Source organism: Styela clava, chromosome 7 (genome assembly GCF_964204865.1).
Source record: "Styela clava chromosome 7, kaStyClav1.hap1.2, whole genome shotgun sequence".
NCBI lineage: Eukaryota > Metazoa > Chordata > Ascidiacea > Stolidobranchia > Styelidae > Styela > Styela clava.
The window spans coordinates 16130834-16150045 of NC_135256.1; the positions used below are offsets into that span (position 1 = coordinate 16130834).

At 34.6% G+C, this 19212-nt stretch overlaps 1 protein-coding gene across 9 annotated transcripts in view; it reads right to left on the reverse strand.

Annotated features, from left to right (window-relative positions):
* Positions 1-19212, reverse strand: part of LOC120327908 (uncharacterized) — a 104154-nt gene that overhangs the window by 28847 nt on the left and 56095 nt on the right. For all 9 annotated transcript variants that reach the window (XM_078114390.1, XM_078114389.1, XM_078114387.1 and 6 more), the window contains one exon: positions 11038-11070. In XM_078114390.1, coding sequence (XP_077970516.1) covers positions 11038-11070 — 33 coding nt within the window. The remainder of the gene's footprint in view (positions 1-11037; positions 11071-19212) is intronic.

Genomic DNA, 19212 nt, shown 5'->3' on the forward strand with positions numbered 1-19212 from the left:
AGAAAACACATTAAAAACTACTTCAGATCCATTAGCGGAGTGATAAAAATCTTACGAAGTATTTTTTATTAAAAATAACTTTTGGCTGAGGCAGTGGTACTGTTGTGAGAGACTTACAAAATTGAATAGTAACTCTAAGTCAAATATTGCTTAATGTATGACGAACATGAGGATGCATTGATTCTTGATTACTTATAATTTTTGAAATTTCCAACACATTCGCACCGAGAAGGCCTCTAAACAAGCAGTGTTTGGGACATGGTAAACAAAAAGCTTGTGAGAATGCAATGGCATTTGACAGTAATTAGAATTACATCTTAAAAATGGATACGGGAGTCATACACGGTCATTCAGATACGGGCGGCAGGATGTCCTATTAATCAAATTCCCAAAGAACTGGACGAGAAGGATTTTCTCGATAATAGCGACAGTCGACAGATTCTGCTTTTTGATAACTATTGAATATATTATTTTATTTAAGCGTCAATTCCGTTATCCTACGTATATCTATCATTACTAACAATCTCCAATTTTGACCTTGAATAGATCTGGATCTGCTCTAACAATGACATCTTAGGGCTGCTTAAATTGTCTATTTGAGTTGTTTATTCTTTTCTCATATTTGCGACCGTTAATATACTTATGACTATCCCAATAAATCATTCGCCATTAAAACATCCCTATATGGAATTTACGAGGCATGTAAAAAGAGAGGCGAGAATCTAAGTAAAATTCTTCAATTCAAATAAAAATAGACATGCATTGAAATGCATCTATGATAATCTATCATATAAACATAAATTATCACCTGGACTAAGATTTCACTCGATCAAGCCTGCTACATATATAATACTTTATTTCTAACGTTTATCTATGCCGCAAGTTCGATTGAGTGTGAAATATTCTTTCTGTACGAAATATACTTAACACATCATTTCAAATTCTGGAAATTGGAACAGTCAAGTTTTCTATAGGTTCGGTAAGGCGACGACAGAATATAACGTTATTAAAGCAGCTGCGACGCGACAAAACGCTTGGCACATAGTCCATTTGGACCTTGGGGACCTCCCTCGCCTACTCTACTACTCTGATATAACGTGCTCTCCTGTAAATATGACAAACATTAAAATAAGAGAAAACTGCGAGCGCGTGACGTCCGTGCGTACTATCATCATACTCGATGACAAAAGTATAGTATAGGAACGCTGAGAGCTGAATGAAAAGTTATCCATTAACTATTTTTTGGTATCCAACGGTAGCATATCATGTGATTTGAAAGGTTAAGGCGAGTTTTCTATTTATACCACTATGCCAGAACGTGAAAAATTAATATGGCGACATTAAAAGTTGGATTTTGTACTGTTTTAAATAAATATTTTCGCAACATATAATGCTACTGCTTATTCATCGCATTGTAAAATCAAACAGTATGATATTTTTGGGTGCGACAGAATACAGCCTTAAGGCTTGCATATTCACTCAGTAGTCCAGTCTATTGTTATATCTTAATATGAGTTGAACTACATTAAAATTCAATTGAATATACAATATTTTAAATAGAATCACATCTGCTGATATTGACAAAAATCAATTACCAGATTTTAACAAGCATGTATCCGAATACAAGCGTAAAACTAACCATGGTATTAGTGGTTGGTTTAACAATGGAATTTGATTGTTTATCTTGTGGGTGAATCTAATGTTTGGTTTAAAATCGTGATTGTGTCTAGACAGAATCATGTTTGTTTATGATGTCATTATCATTACGTCATTGAGGGTTAAATATATTTAAAACTATGCGGAGATTGGCGACTGAAGCCGGGTTTAATAAATTAATAGCGGTTCATATTTATCACCTTATCAATCATGCTCAAATGCTTCAAAACGCGATTTATTGAGCAATAATGTTTGACATGAGTAGACAGTCAAAATTATCCTATATTCATCAAATTCATGGGAGTTATGTGAAGCGAATTCGATCATATCCAAATTGGGAGAATTATTAGATTAAAAGGGTCAAGAAGCTATCGATGTCGCCCAGGGCAGCACAACTTGTTTCGATAATGCGCGTCTGCGACCGCATACAGCGGCAACGTTGTTCACTTCATAATTAGTTAAACGACAGCAAGTCAGAACAACAAAATGTATCGCAACAACACGTCGAATGTATCCCTCGCGATATAGGCTTTCGTAAAAGAGTTACGAAGATGTAATAAGCAGCTGAGATGTTATTAAAATATTATTATTTCTCAATCAAAAATACTTGCTTTATCTATCTCACCCCGGACTGAAAGTATGGTCAATCGCTAAATTAGTCGGGATCGGAGCTGAAATCTTCACCACCTACTCTAATTATCTTCATTAATTTAATCCGTAAGTGATTATACAAACGATCATCAATATAGCTACTAAGTAATTTTATACCCGTATGATTGTACTAGGCCAACAGGGCATCCCATAGTGAACAACGTTCGCATAATCTCTACTGATCAATACTACCTGTACCCAGGCCTACAATATTGCAATTATAAGCTTCACAATTTTCTGAAAGAAAATGCTCCATATAATTGTTTATCCTATGCATATCACCAATACACCACAATGTCAAGTTCTAACCTTGATAATGCATTGACTGTCATTAGATGGCAGCTCTAAGTAAATTCTCATATTCTTGTAAAATTTTTGTTCAGCCGATTCGCTAGAATCATTATGACTTGCCATGTTTTCGGAGAGTATGCGCGGTTCTTTGGCATATTCATTATTCATACATTCTTAAGGTTTCTATATAAATAAGATCGGGGCGCATTTGCATGCCAAGAAAATGTTCGTAAATTTGTAATTTGATATTAAATTCAGACATAAAACAAATAAATATTGAGTCTCGGTAAGAAAAGGTTGACTGAAATAGACATGTATGCACATTACTGTGGTTTTTCTTTTAAGTTTCATTTTATAATCTATAGTGTGTGTGTGCGATTTCGTGCATACATGCGTTATATGTGAGTATGAGACAACTGAATCCTAACGTTTTTGCAAATATTTAAAAAACATACGGTATTATTTAGATTACAGAAACATAGCAACGAAAGCATCTGTGAAAATCACAGTTGACTGTTGGAAGTATCCATTTATACTTTTCGTTTGGAAGAATGTAGGACATGACCGGGCGTATTTAAAGACTTTTCTAGACAGGACTTGCTTACTGGTTACAATTCATTATTACATTCTTTATATTATATCAAAATGAAATTTGGCATACATATTTATGCAAAATGAAATATGACACTTGATAAAAATAGTATATAACCGATGTTTCAAAAATTGAGCGCTTCCAATTTTGCAAAACATAAGGTCGGTAGCAATTTTTCAGTTCAGAGCGTCTAATCACGACTGAACATTTAAATACTTTACAATAGACAAAACATGCGCACAAATCTGAATGTTAGTAACTACGTGAGAATCACAAGATAAGCGTGTCACAGGTCATTTCATTCGTGCGAATATGTTTGTACTAGCCCCCATTTTACAATCGGACAATATGGTCAATGTGCCCAGGTTTTGATCGGTGTAAACAGAATTAACAAATATGATATCAGATTTTGTTGTATAAACGACTTTCAGCGGAAAAGTCAATCTCGCCGTAAGTAAAGTGTTTGAAATGGTGACATTTTAGTTTATAACCATATTTGGAAAAATATCTTTGCGAAAAATTAGTCTCTCATTTTGTTGAATTGTTAGTAATCAATCACGTGATATCTACAGACAAACATGACCGAAGATGACTCAAGCATTACACATGTTCCATTTCGTTCGTCCCTACGCGTAAACCAAGTGTGGGGAAGCAATAATGCAATCGGGGTCGTTCTATCCTATTGACCTGCTATAGTAGGAACACCGCAGTATATCATTGATATTTTATACGAGCGAACTCGACAAACTGCATAGTTATTGTTAACGTTTCAATGGTGATTCCACTTTCAACATTTCGTTTTCTACTAAATAAAATGGATTAGCTGTTGAACGAACATAGATAAAAATCCTATTCGTTTCATTAAATTTTCTCTTTTTTAGTTATTAATGTTCGCAGTATAATTCTTCTTGGGCAGGAATATTTTATAGGCCTTCTCATTGTAAGACAAATTACAATTGTTGTAAAATATACAGAAAATCAAACAAGTTTAAAGCATATTTACGATGCAATTAGAAATTACGACCATGATAAACGTGAGTTTCTGCGGATGTTACGTAAATGAAAATCTACGCGCAACGTTGATTCACGCGACATTCAAAAGAATGGAACAATGGCGCATTGCTTGATGGATTGCAGCAACCGAGATCAGACAACACTTTATCAACGGTCACGGATAGCGAGAATGATCCTTTAACTGGAGTGAAACCTATTTACTTGTTCATGGGAATGAGACCAACTGGTAAATGCAAGCGTCACAAAATTGGGACGACACACTCATTATAGGTATGTTTATGTGGTTATTGTGTAACATAATATTGCTCGAATAATTGTGAAATAGAGATGAGGATGATATTGTTTTATATAATTATGATGTAATTAAGAAAAGTCAATCAAAGCGGATCAACTAATACAGTTATTATAAAGGTTTTTATATTGATCAAGTTGAAAACAAACGTTCAAATGTAAACACTTGATAAGCAATTACAGACGCTCAATCGATTATCATCCAACTAGACGAAGTACGATCGATGGCAGATTTTAAAATAGAAAATTAATTTTAACGAGAACAGAAAGATAAACAAATGACGATAGCTTGCCATTTGTCAGTGCGATTTTGAAAAAGCTTAAAAAGAGCTCGGATTTGACTTATATAAAGACGTGAGGGATTTAAGAAAAGAAGCACAAATCACAGTAAATCAACTACCACAAACACATAAAAATAGGTACATAAACAATCCTATGTGGCAGCAGGCCGATGATCAAAATTACTGTCGCGGCCCGACCAGTGTATTGTCATGCAAATTCATACATCTATATATATATATATATATATGTACATCTATACTAACGCAATCGTTTGAATTCACTTCAATTGCATAAATTATAATGTCTTTTTCCGCATTGTTCATACTAATTGCGTATACGTAAAAGCAAGCATTTGCGTCACCGAATTCTTGATTGGAAAAATAACATTTGTTTATTTAAAAACTAAAGCGTAGTTTCCGGGAACAAAATATGGATGACCTATGTGCTGCGTGACAACTCAGAGCGCGTTTATATATATACAAGATAACCACGGATTCCAGAGAATCAACTACAATTCTGCTAGGTATATAGTTTGAAATAATGTCATTTTACCTGAGCCAATTTATATAGAAAACAAACGAACAAAAAATTACATTATGCTGTTTATAGTAATTTTTGCGCAAAACGGTTGAAAATGCTTTTCCATAAACGTCTTTGCTTCATTGTGCTGTACAACACAATTCTATGCAATAAAAAGATATACGTCTTGACAACTAGTGTCTTGATTGGCCCACTCTCGAATTGATCTCATCTTGCATTATTTGCTAAACTGTTTAATTGCGTATTGTCATCGTGAATTGAGGTTCCCAAAGGGTACGTAGTATGCAATACGCTCCGACTCATCTCGGTCATAAAATGCTTTTTCATTATGGAAGCCGATTATGGCGATGCGATGTTGCCTCACAAATGTAATATGTGTGCTATTAAAATTTTTATACGGTGCATTGCATTGTCCCCCAATAAATCCCAATTAAAAAAACTTCATTAAATTTCAATCCATTTCAAATTAGAGTTGGCATTGATTTTTGTGGAAGGAACCACCTACCTGCTTCTTGTGATAGCTGGTAAATAAATAACGTCATCATCGTCGCCGTTATCGCAATCGGTGAAAACTGGAGATTCCGAGCTTTCAATGGCAGTGTGTTCCTCTTCTGACATTATGTGGTTTTCTCCCAAAATTTCAGACAGCTTTAAGCTAACAATAATCTAGTCCAATAGTCGATTTTCCCTTCTTAGTTACTGTATCCAAAGATCAGATTCTGACAGTGCACTATTTACTTTCTTTTCTCGCATGTAACGTATATCTCTATCTTGCAAATAGATGCTAGGTCAAGCTTAGCTTATGCTGCACAGCAATACAATACAAAGTATTAAATAGCCTACCGTAGCGAAAACTCAACATTTAGACTATTCATCGCTTGAATTACACCACTAACCCCATTAGGAAAAACGGATAAACCCTGTCAAATTTGCTTCGCAGATGACCATAAAAGACGTAGTCGAAAACGAGTATAGTCGATCAGTTATGCAACAAGATTAAATTCCCACTTGAAAAAGGAATTTATCAACGCACCATTCCTGACAACGTTAAATATGTAACAAAATCGGTTGCGACACCATGAAATTTCTGCGGATCTGATTTCGCTTCGCCTTCAAAGCAGTTATGCTTAAATTCCTACGAGGACTGCACGAAGTATAATAAAAATCACGGCACAGACGTTCTCCCAAGGTCGATCGAATACCACTTTCGACCGTCCAATGCGGAATGAGAAATCCTAATTAATAAAGTATTTGGACAAAAATCCAATATTACCTCCATGCACATTATAATAACCTATAATGCGAGTTGCTGACGAAGTAGTCAATCCGCTAAAGTGAGCGATGACGCAACTTGACACATTGGTGCGTTAAATGGTTTGACAGAGTGTGAGTACCGTTTGCGGAAGCACGCGAGCACAATTATAAAGACAACAAAACACAGGACCTTGCTGTGGACAGGCTAAAGCAATCATATACTGAATGCGTAGGAGAACAAGTTTTGTCATCCCGGTTTTCTTTATCAACAGTTTCTGCGCACCAGAGCGATGTCCTACAGCTATAATAAACACAGCGTTTATCAAATTTGGCAAGCAAACAACAGCTTGCTTGCCATGATACGACCTTTTGTGAATGATTGAATTAAGAGTAAGAGCAAAGCGCATTAATATCCGGCCCATTTATCAGAGCTAAAGTACAATAATCTTGACACAAAAAAAGCGTGCCGTTCTGGTTGCCGGCAGCTTATCGCATTTTCTACTTATAAACGAAACTTTTCATTAGCGAACGCTGTATCCAATATCAGCCCGATTTCAATTCAATATTTTCAATTACTCTTAACGATTTTCAATTCCAGTCAAGTATTTATTTGTGCAATTATGTTTAAAATATCTTAGATATTTAAAACGTGTATGAATGGTACTTGGTTCACCAAGTCACCTATACTCAATAATATACTCTACTAATATTCTGCAGTGCGGCGCTGCGAATGCCGTCAGGTTTTCATGTACTGTTTCAGTCAAAACATAACCACAAACAAGTAGGTTACCAATCTCTATCTGTCTTGCACCTCTATGAATGAATTTTAAGAATGGCACGTTTTAGCATTACATCAAACACTAACACGTCATCTATCGAGAAGCCCTTAAGCCTATGATCTCGTTTATCTGAGCGACCTCATAGCACGACCGCATGCTGTTAAATGAATTTAAATTTGTTCAACTTTAAATATATGTAAACGTGGCTGATCTACTATTCAACCTACTGTTTATGCAGCACAATAAAACACTGTCTGTCACGATCGAGATATATTACCCGACTACACGACAAAGTTTTAAAGATATCTTGCGGTTTAGACGAAAGGATGTTTCACTAATGCAACGGTTTATTTTTATTTTATTTTTCTCTTTTCGGTTTCTGAAAGATTGGATTCGCGTTTGGGACGATCAATTTTAACCCAATTATGGAAACATTCTGACTAATCGGTATAATTACTCGAATCGGGATGTAAATCATTGGGGCATTAAATCTTGTAAGTCAGCGATTTTTGAGCCATGTTTATAGGTACTGTGCATGAATAATAATGATATATTCAATACACATGTTTATTCCAGTATCATAATTCAGTTTCTCTTTATGACAACAGTGCAAGAAAAGTAGAAATTGAGTGTCTTATATTAGGCTACAATCGAGACGACATCGAATAAAAATCCCACACAAATTAAAAATACGAGCAACAAACCTTTCAGGTTTCTTAACAAAAATCTCCTTCGATTTTCTTCGATCGTCTTCTGGAACTACCGCACTAAGAGTCTTTCCACTTCCGCGTTTCCCAAGTTTTTTACGGTTTAAATTCGGCGACAAAGCCGCCCACCATGACCCCGATTTGGATCCGATCTCTGTATCCGGGGACAACAGTTGGGGTAAACTTTTAGGTCGCTTCTTGAAGCCTCCGTTTGATTTCATCATCGAAATGTCCTCCGATCTAATCCGATTGACGGCCATGTGTCCGTTATTTCTTAATCGTAATCCAATTTCCATTGTGATTACGCATGTATATAACCTTTTAGACACCCTTATCCACAACTTGAAATCGCTAATTTTTCGAAATCGATTTTTTATATGTCGTATAGTAGTAGTTCATATATATTGCACCTTTTGAAGACAATAGTTACAACAAAGTAAGTATATATCTTTAATAATATAAAGTCTATACTTGACAACGTAAAAATTCCCGAGTTGCCTGGCTTCAACTATTATACTATCTTTACCTCCTACAAGAGGATTTTATAAAAATTAAGCTCAGGTTTAGTCAAATTTAATCGGGCAATACCGATGACTATCTTTATGTTACTCTTCATAATAAATACATCCGACTCGCTGCTATCATTTCATTCGATACAATATTTACATATTTAAAGTTAGATTGTTGTGGCGTAACTGAAACAAAAACTTTTGCCTATAATGGCATATACTCCGGAGAAGACAATAATACATCAATTGCAATTTTCCAACCCGACTTTTCGTTTAGCCTGTTGGCAAACAAAACAAAGTTGAGATCTCGTTGTCGTAGAAAATACAGTTTGTTATTTTACGGCCCAAGGCCATAAACGAGGGCGCTATTTTTCGCGTTACATCGTTATAATCTGGTTCATGGTCGAGTGCGGTCATAGTTTACTAAAGTTAAAAGTCGTAAAACGAATTTTGCGGGTTACTACTGCACAGGCAAATGTGTAAATTGTATCGTGTTTTAACATGGGTAGTGCATGGGCTTTGCCAATAAAAATTCATTTATCTGGTGCGAAGCTAATTCTGAAACTCTATAATAAAGTTTATAAAACGGTCGTCGGGTCAATCGGGGACCTTCTAGTAATGAAAGTATAGGAAATCTATTTAATCATGTATGTATCTGAAAGATTTATGAACAACGGCCTCATTAATATTTAGTAGATAAGACTTAAATGACTTCATAAAGTAATTATATCACAATCAAAGTACATTTCATCACAAATTGACCCATACGCTGGGAAATTAACCCCAATGGACACGGAATTGAATCGCCACATAGAAATAACTTTCCACTTATTAACATCCCGTCAAAAGTTTAAGGTTGGCCAAATTGTTTTAACTACTGAATTAGACTAAACAGGTTGAAATCTGAATAAATTATGGGAAATATACGAAACGTCACGCAACTTTTATCCCGTGATTGGTACTAATTTAGACATTTCCAGAATATTTTGTATGACTAAAATACGTCCGCGATAAAATACGTCAATTTTAAAGCATATTCTCTTAAGCATGGTCATGAGACCCCAAATCAAATTAAAAAGATCGCTGACAGAAAAATCGCAAGAACTGTCTTTGCGTTGTATCGATATTCATTCTTCTCACTATCCTTACTATTTTGTTTAAACTTTATAATGCCAGCCTAGTACTTTTTCCACCTAAATTAGAATTCAGCTTCGAAATTATTAGTTAAATATATATCTGAGAAGATACCATGTGTCTTACTGACGTATTGTTTACCATCATTTGTTCGACGACTCAACATTGGAAAAGCTTCAAGTTTGAAAACATACCTAACAAAAATAGGAACGCAAAGGAGAAATGCGTGTAACAGTATACTGTTCAAAATTAGCCTGAAATTATCAAAATCCTATTATCTTTGCACGCATTAGTTATACCCAGAGAAAATTTTCTATCTTAAGTATCGCACTTCACTTGAAATGCTTCAAGTCATAACCGTAAAGGTTTAAATATGGACTGAAAGCTGAGTCGAAAAGCACTAAAATTTCCAATTTTTCATACAGTATATCTCTCGTCCTAGCAATTCAGACGTTTGGTCTTTTTGATCGAAAATTCATATGCAGTTTATTTTTATATTTATAACTATCGATCGATAATGAACTTTCAGCTTCGGGCGTTAGTAAAAGAAATGCCACACATTAGTACTGAAGTGTTTGAAATTTTCGACAGTTTCTCCTTCCTTGTGACGCATGAGGTCCATTCAGTAACTGTATAACGCTATCTTAATAATCTTATCTCCATTTTAATTATAAACAAGTGTTAACAAATAACAAGTATAGCCTGTCAACATCATATACCCTGCGATCTTCGCAAATTCCGACATGTTTAAACTGTCACGTAACTAATGTACTTGAGTTAATGTTTCACGGCATTTTTGTTGCAACTACTTGATTCGTCTGACGTAAAAAACAACGATCTACAGACTAACTTATCTGAAGTAACTTGTTTGTGCGCAACCAACCGTGAATTGTTGAAGTCACTTGATTGGTTAACGCCTTCATAATGTCAAATATACGAACGAAATCTTGCCCTGTTGTTCATATTGCAGTACTCCAGATTGCTGAAGAAAACTTTTCAGTAAACAAATATAGGCTCAAAATGCAGTCTAAACTGCGCAGTCAAAAACTGAACTTCCGCATCCGAATTCCTGAATGTCAGCTACATATGAAAGATATGCTTTGTATGTCACTGTGCCAAAGGACTGACGGGGCGTCCATGCCAAACCTTTTTTGCTTTTCCTTGAAATCGTGGCATGAAGGCGTTTTCAGTCGCCACGACGAAACAAAACGTTCTCGAGGCTACAGCGCCGAGGTGTAATTACTTTAAAGATACCATCGATTATATCAAATTACTAGCTTCAATTTTAGCAGAAAAAGTAAAATTGAACAAAAATACAGTAAAAATATTAAACTCACCGACTTGTCTTTAACGTAAGTGCTTGGTCGCACCTGAAATTAAAAATTAACACATTATTTTTATATGATAATTTCTAGTTTACCCTAAAAAGACATAGTTTATCTACCTGATGACGCATGTAATACAAAACTACATAAAAATAAAAATCTTACACTTTTTCGTCAAAAATCATCGCTGCTTTAGGCATCGATAGTAGATTTAAACAAACGTTTAAAATACAAGATTACAATATTTCCCAGTACTGAACGATACACATATATATTTCAGTTAACTTTTGAGGTGTCAGTGAATATTGCTAACCAAGTGCGTCTAAGCTAGACGTTGCAATTGATCCCTCCTTATCGCTGGCCAGTACTTGATTTAGAAACACAGTTTAAGCTAAACCTGTCTCGATAATACTCGGTAAACTGCTACCAGCTAAATCTGAAGCGACGTAATTTAGTTCCGGTGCAGTAAGCATGCCACCGACAACTTTTTGTTGCACTAAATATCATATATATTACTATATGCTTGTCATATTGAATATTGATAATATATCCGACCTGAACAGAACACATTACTCAGAACGGCATTTTTTCTATGATATTTCAAGTAAGTTGGCGCGATGCTAACTATGACATAATGGCATTTCAATGTATTTCCAAAATCGATGAAAATAGACACGCCATTTTGACAAGCACAATCAATTATACTATCTGATCGAGACTTTTATTTTATCTACAAACACATTGTGCACAGTGACAAACGTAACATATAAAACTGCAAAATGACCCATGTTTGTATCGCGCGACATCGGCCCATCACGCCCAGCCAATCAATCCATCCGTTCGAATGAAGAATGGCGTCATCATGATCTAATGTTTTCTTGTATTACAATATACAATTGAATATCAAATAGGCAATGTAAGAATTATTAACATAGTAATCATAGTCATTAGCAGTTTCGACACAACCAGACGGTTTAGCATATGCATATTGAAACTTAATGACAATTTTGCATATAGAATTTCCATATATGAAATTTTTTTTGTGGGATCGGAAAATAAGTCGTCTGACACTAGTTTTGACAAACTGAACACAAACAGCTGTTTTCGATTCAACAGAAACTAATAATTTGACATGTTTGAACAAATAAAAGGCAAAACCATGTACGATGCGATGATAAATGAATGTGAGACAGAAAAGCGTATTTTCAATTGGATTATCAATGAAATAGTTTTATTATCTATCACATACTTTTTGCCCTGCCAAATTTTGTGATTGTATCCCCATTCATAATTGAACATTTTATTACACTAGCTTTGAACTTTTACGGCCAAATTTCTCAGCTTAATAGTTCATGGCCAGTTTTGATAAATTTCTGAATATATCGCAATTTTCTAACAATTTGACTTGTGCAAGAAATTACACAGAAGTGTCAGTGAAGACCTAAAGTCTGAAAATCACTGCGCCCATAGAATGAAATGGACTTCACCACACACTGTGTGTGTAGGACACTATTATATGATCAATTGTAGAAACCATAGACAGACAATACTAACGGACAATTCTTAGAAACTTGATAATACTATCAACAATTTTGTTTGAATTTCTATGAAATGTATATGAAAATTCGACCATTCACAAAATAACAAAAAAAGTCATTATGATGCTGAAATATCCGAACGGAAGTCTTATAAAGATTGCCATGACATGATTATTCACATAACTATAAATCGTTCTATCTATACCGCCAATAATTTAGGCAATGAGCCCAATCTGCAATCTATAGTATTTCTTCAAGTCTGAAACGTATGCAAATTTAATTGACTTCAAAAGGAATTTTACCAAATTATTCATGAAGCATTTCAAAAATGTAATAATTGATTATCGAAAATGATCAAAAACAAATTTTTATACTTTCAAAATTAAATTTAAACTATCTAAGGTGTTTTATGGTATGGACCAAGCCTCCTTGGAATAATCCACTTGGACATAGACAACTGCGGCCTAAAGTGTATCACACTTTCTTACACCCGCTGTAAAGTAGTGACTTTAAGTTGACTACATATGAATAATGGCAAGGACTCGAACAGGGGTGTCTGACTCGCAATTCAACATATACTTAGGCCAGTAATAACAGCCTAAACGATTTTTAGCGATTGATTACTTATTATCATACAACCGGAACGCAATATTGCTTGAAGGAGCAACAGCAATCAGTATCGTGAAGGCGATCTATAAATAGCAAACTAGATTTTTTCATCAAGAATTAACGGCTATTGATTCGATTGATCACAGCTAACTTCCCGTCTATGACCAAATACAACAAATGACATTTCACGAGACATCAAGTTGGAAAAATATATTTCTCAGCTTAATCAAATATCACAAAGTTTACGAAAGAATTTCAGTCAAGATAACAAACTGATGTATCATGACAAGGCCGGCTTATGACAGACTTCATATGACACAAATCACATGTTATTTATATCAAAAATAATAGATCACTGTGTAACAACGGCACAAATGATAAAAAAATCGGGCGCTCCCGTAGTATGTGACCCAAGATGGCGGACACCGGAACGTAGTGTGTGTACCAAGTTAGGGTTAGGCCATAATTTTATTCCGATTTTCCTTATTTTAGTTCTATTACGAGTTCGGGGACTAACCAAGTGACCCCCGTAGTATTTGTACCTGAAATTATGGCCTAACCCTAACCTGGTACACGTACTACGTTCGGTGTCCGCCATCTTGGTTCACGTACTACGGGAGTACCAAATTTCGTATTCGATATACCGTAATTTATGTTTTAGGAACAAATAATTCAATCCGAATTCTACGGTAAAATAATAACATAAGAGTAAAGTAAGAATTGGATATATTTTGAATTCATAATTTTTTAAATTTTTTATTTTTTATTTTCTTGTTCTAAAATCTAAATAGACAACAAACTGCACATTACATGTAGGGTAGGGAAACAAGAGTGGGTCTAAAGTTGAAACTATCGGATTTAAAGCTGTCACAAAATGCATTGAAGAGGTCAGACAATTTGTGCTGCGATTTTTGCTGAGGTATGATTGCGGAATACAAAAACACTAAAGGAATAGCATATAGACACCCTCAATTTACGAATGCGAACAAGTGCAATTGGAGAAACGACTGAGAAATAAAACGTTTTTGCAGTTTTTAATATCTTGTTACAAGGAAAGTTAAGTTGAGCTTGGACTATATTATATATAATTTACTTCTCTAAATATATGTCATATATAAACTTGAGAAAAATCTTAGAAGTAAAACAACATAAATTGTACCTGTTTTTATTTGTCGTCGCCCTCAGAATCAAATTTTGAAACTTGTACATTAAACTATTACTATCAGATTAGCTACTACCACTGCGTTAAGCACTCATATGAATAATAGACGCATTTCATAATGCCCTTGAGTACTATTCCAAACTATAAAGAGGTATGCGCACTAGAGCCAACCCAGTACGACATTAACAATATATTATATACGCCTGATTGAAACGGTTATTTCGCTAATCCACATATAATAGCGCGCAAAATGCCACCCCGTTTGCTCCGTGGTAAATAATGCATGCCATTAGATTAATGGTAAAATGCATAAAGATTAGTAGGAAAAATAAATACCAAAGCATATTCAAATCAAGCTTGAAAAAGTTTGAATATCTATGGCCTTAGTCGATACTAACATATTTATAAGCCTCCCACTTCTTTCACTGTGGCATCGAGTCAATTGGCAATGTTTTACCCGTATAGGACTTTGTTACCTACAAAGCCAAAAGATTGGCTTAGCCTTTAAATAATGAATAATGTATGCTGTGTATCGAGATGGACTCTGACGAAAAAAATAACGAATAAACTAAAAAAGTGACAGCTTGGACAAGAGAATCCACGCGTCTTGAATGATATAAATACGTGTTGTTTTGTTCGGGGCTGCTGGTTGTTAGTTTAAGTACATTTATTTTAACGTTTCTTGGACATAGTATGATTATCGGTAAATTAACGGGTTCAAATGGGTTCAATGATTCAGACCCCATGTCGAATTGAATTAGAGAATACACAGCAGATCCTAGAGTTGAAAATAACACCAAGCCCAACACAGAGTCAACTTGCCGTAAGAATCAAATGCAATCAATTAACTTTTTATATTATAACTTACTCGTAAACCTCATATATATACGTATGTTTCACGAGAATGTGGACACCTACGAAAGACATTGAGACTTAGTGTCAAATGTGCCTCCAAATTAGGTACATATTTAAAATGATGTGTGTGATATCACCACCATCTAAAAACACACTAACTACATTTTAATAGAAATTAGACCGCAAATTATTTATTCGTGCAAAATATGCGCCTCGAGCATGGTAGATTTTCAATTCCAAATTGCACCAAAACTATCACTCATCTCGATAGTATAATGCTTTGAATACGTGAAAATTTGCAAGATTACAAGGGTAATCAAAAGTATGAAAGAACTATAGACTTACCTTTCGGTGACTCTAAATTTTTTATTTCTTCCTACGTGAGGTGAACGTAAGGTATCCAGCCATTTCATATCTGGCATGGCCGGAATATATTTTGAAAACGGTATGATTGTTTACTGGGCTAAACTTTATTAATAGAACAATTCATGTAATTCTAGCTTATATCTGATATTAGGTAAATGAAAAGAAAAAACATGAAAAAGTATGAATTTTTTTCGAAAAATACAGAAAATTTGGTAAACCTGAAAGCAGCTATAAGAGTACCAGATTGGGTAAAACGAGTACACCAATAGTCGAACACGCTCGAGTCATTTGAAGAGTTCCATTTTCACTTAATAAACCGAAAATAAACGATAAAATTTTTATTCTACATGATATACTAATATCAATTACAAAATCACAGAAGATGTTCAAACTGCAAAACCTCATATCAAACACCAAGCATTCAGATAAATCCTGGCTGTTTTCGTCTAATTTTCGATCACATTCTATTCTGCTCACTGACATTTCCGCTGCGATTAATTTATCCTATCTCTTACAAGATACAAGCAAATATTTACAAAGTAATGAATTCGGACTCAAGGATTACAGCTTCCTAGCTTATACACTTTGTTGCGATTTGCTCTTTGATTAAGTTTATAAATAATTCCAAAACAATTTTGTTTTTGATGTTTCAGTGATCAAATGCGGCTTGTTCTTTTCATAATTTCTTTTGATTAGCTGTTGTTGACATATTACTCATTCCATCTGATGGAAAGCGAATAATCAGGGCTTTGCGGTAAACATGAAAAATTAAGACAAATTCTCATTGAAGACTTGAGAAAAATAAATATCCTGTTTTCCTAAAACACATCTTGATTTCATATATATGTATGAATTCCATTTACGATGTCATGTGTTTCAAACATGTCAAGAAGTACAATGGGTTCCACAGAATACAATACTTATATTCAAACAAAAAAAACTACGTTGTCGAGTATCGACATATCAAGTTTGCAGGAGGGAAAATTATATTGTATACCATTAGTTTTTATACAGTAGCAAATAGACTCTTATTTTGGGGATAGAATCGGTCTTGCAAAATCGAACTTAGCAGGAAAAAAACTAATTTGAATGGCAAATGTATGTTAATATGCCTGGAGATTGAAATTGAACAATCAATCCGACAGCGTTTTTAAATTAGAGCTTAAATTGGACTAGAACACAAACTTGAAGACTCGAAAGGGAATACGACTTCGGGTTACCATTGTTATTTACATATTAGTCTTATCCTAACAAAGAAATCCCTATTTCCAAACGCCCATGATATTTGCTATTCCTAAATCCTCTGTTGACGGAGAAATATCCTCGAATGATATAAATCTTATTCGTAATGTCTAGACCTTGCCCCACACAAAACACTAATGGGGCGTAATACAAGCGTGCGAACGTATCACTTTCTACACCTGATCGGACTAACATATCATGGCCCATTTATTTTGAATAGCCCAGATGAGCGGTGTTATAACGATGCTAAAACGAGAATGACTGGTATATGGTGAATGGCTAAATATGAGGTCCAACTGTGATCACGCTGGACAAAAGTAATTGCGAGAAGATTGGATTTGTCCCAAGAGGTCACAGAAATAGCTCGATAAAGTATTGCCTGGTCTCGGAGATTAGATTTATTACATCAAGTACTCTTATATTAATCGTCTATCAAAGCGTATTCTAACAAGTAGATCAAACATAATCGTATAATCCAATAATGTAATAATATGGTAGAGAAAAGAAAGGACATACATCTATTTAAGATAGTCAGTTATAAAGTGGGCCCGACACTTCGTTAGTTGGCTCGTTGAAACTGATTTAAACCAGTTATCTATCCCGGTTGTTCAAAAATTGGTATCGTGTTTTCCTATTTCGGCTGCAGATATTTTTGCAGATAAAGTATAATACCATTCTATTATATCATTCACACTATTTGAACACTGAATTTACTGGGCCTTATAGGCGCCACGAAGCAGGAAGGATTGCAAGTTGACAAGGTTGCATAAGATTACATCATAACCTACCCTAATCAAATTTGTAAATATATTTTAAATTGTAACAGCTTCTCTTACATAACGCACACTAGTATATCTAAACTAAACGCCTTTGACAAACGAACATTGGTAATTTTAAAGCACCACTGCCCACTCTATATCTCCAAAGTGACCACTCAACTGATACAATAATACATTAAGTGGCCATACCGGGCATTTCTCAACGTTCTATGATAGGAAATTCAGTCCAGGAGAATATTATCTTGTCAATAATTGAAACGCCTTTTCCAAACTCTGGCCGAGCTTAATATTTATTATTAATAATTGGAAGTTTGTCAAAACCTAGTCCGACATTTGGGATTCATTCTGCCTGCTGTCTACCTAACTTATTCGCTCGTTTAAATGACTTTAAAGCGATTTTAAAAGCACTTTGTGGTGAAAGCCTCACATTTGCAACATGTCGTTTGAACCAAGTAAAGCTAAACTGACAAGAAAGGAACGAATGGGATTTGTGTTTTTCAGCTGTCGGACTCTAAGTATAGCGGTGTCATGCCGAGATAATGACTTCGACGGGGGATGTTAATTATTCAACTGGCCGACAACGCTAGAAATAGGATTTATGGTATTATAATTGTTTGCCGGTTTTACAAAGGTCTCGCAGTTTACCATTACATCGTTTATCATTTTCTTATAACTGTGATTTTATATAACATCACGTAGCTTCACATGACCTCAAAAAGGGGCCAATTCAAGAAAATGAAAAATGTATTTCTATTTCCATCTTAATGTTAAAGCAGAATGAATGTACGGTTATCATGAAACATGATTTCGGGTTTAGAAGTTATTGAAATTATAACGTAATTTCACATAACTTTACAGATTTGCGTGGATTCAAAAAATGTGTCAATTCGAAAAGAATTAAACAAAATCAACAAAATCAGCATACCATGTTTAATTTCAAAATATAAATGCGAATTGAAATAATTTAGGATTAAATTATGTATAAAAATTATCACAAAAAATAATTATTAGCGTATTGTTTTTCCGTTCATCATATTTGTCGTCAAACAAAGCACACTTCAAATGTTTACCTTATGATAATTTTCGTTTCGGTGCCAATGCAGCCAAAACGTAAAATACCGAAAATTCTAAATTATATTACTGTTAATTTAAAATAATTGTGTGGTAGTAGACTAATTTTGTTACCAACCGCGTTCAACACAAAAAGCTAATATCATTATTTGATATAGAATATCATAATACTACAAAATGCTAGTAGAATTGGCACATATTTATAACAGTTACAGACAGAGTACTTCCTGGGTCATGCTGAGAGCGTCAAGTGATCAGACGGAACTCTTTCAAGTACAATCTTGATGAAAGAGTCAAAACCGCGATACTCGACCCCAAAACAAGAGTCGTTACCGCCATATCAAGTCGTTAAAGTGACAGCTGATAATATATTTGTCGAGTTTCATAATATTTTAAACCCGGATTATTGATAACCGTCCAAACCAGGTTGCGTGACTTTACATATAGGAAAGTTTATTTGTCACTCAAGTGCAAGTACGGTCAAATTTTTTTGAACGACTTTGTACTTTGTATTACTAAAAAAAAACTTGGATTTTTTTTGGAAAAACTCTCAATGTTTTTTTTA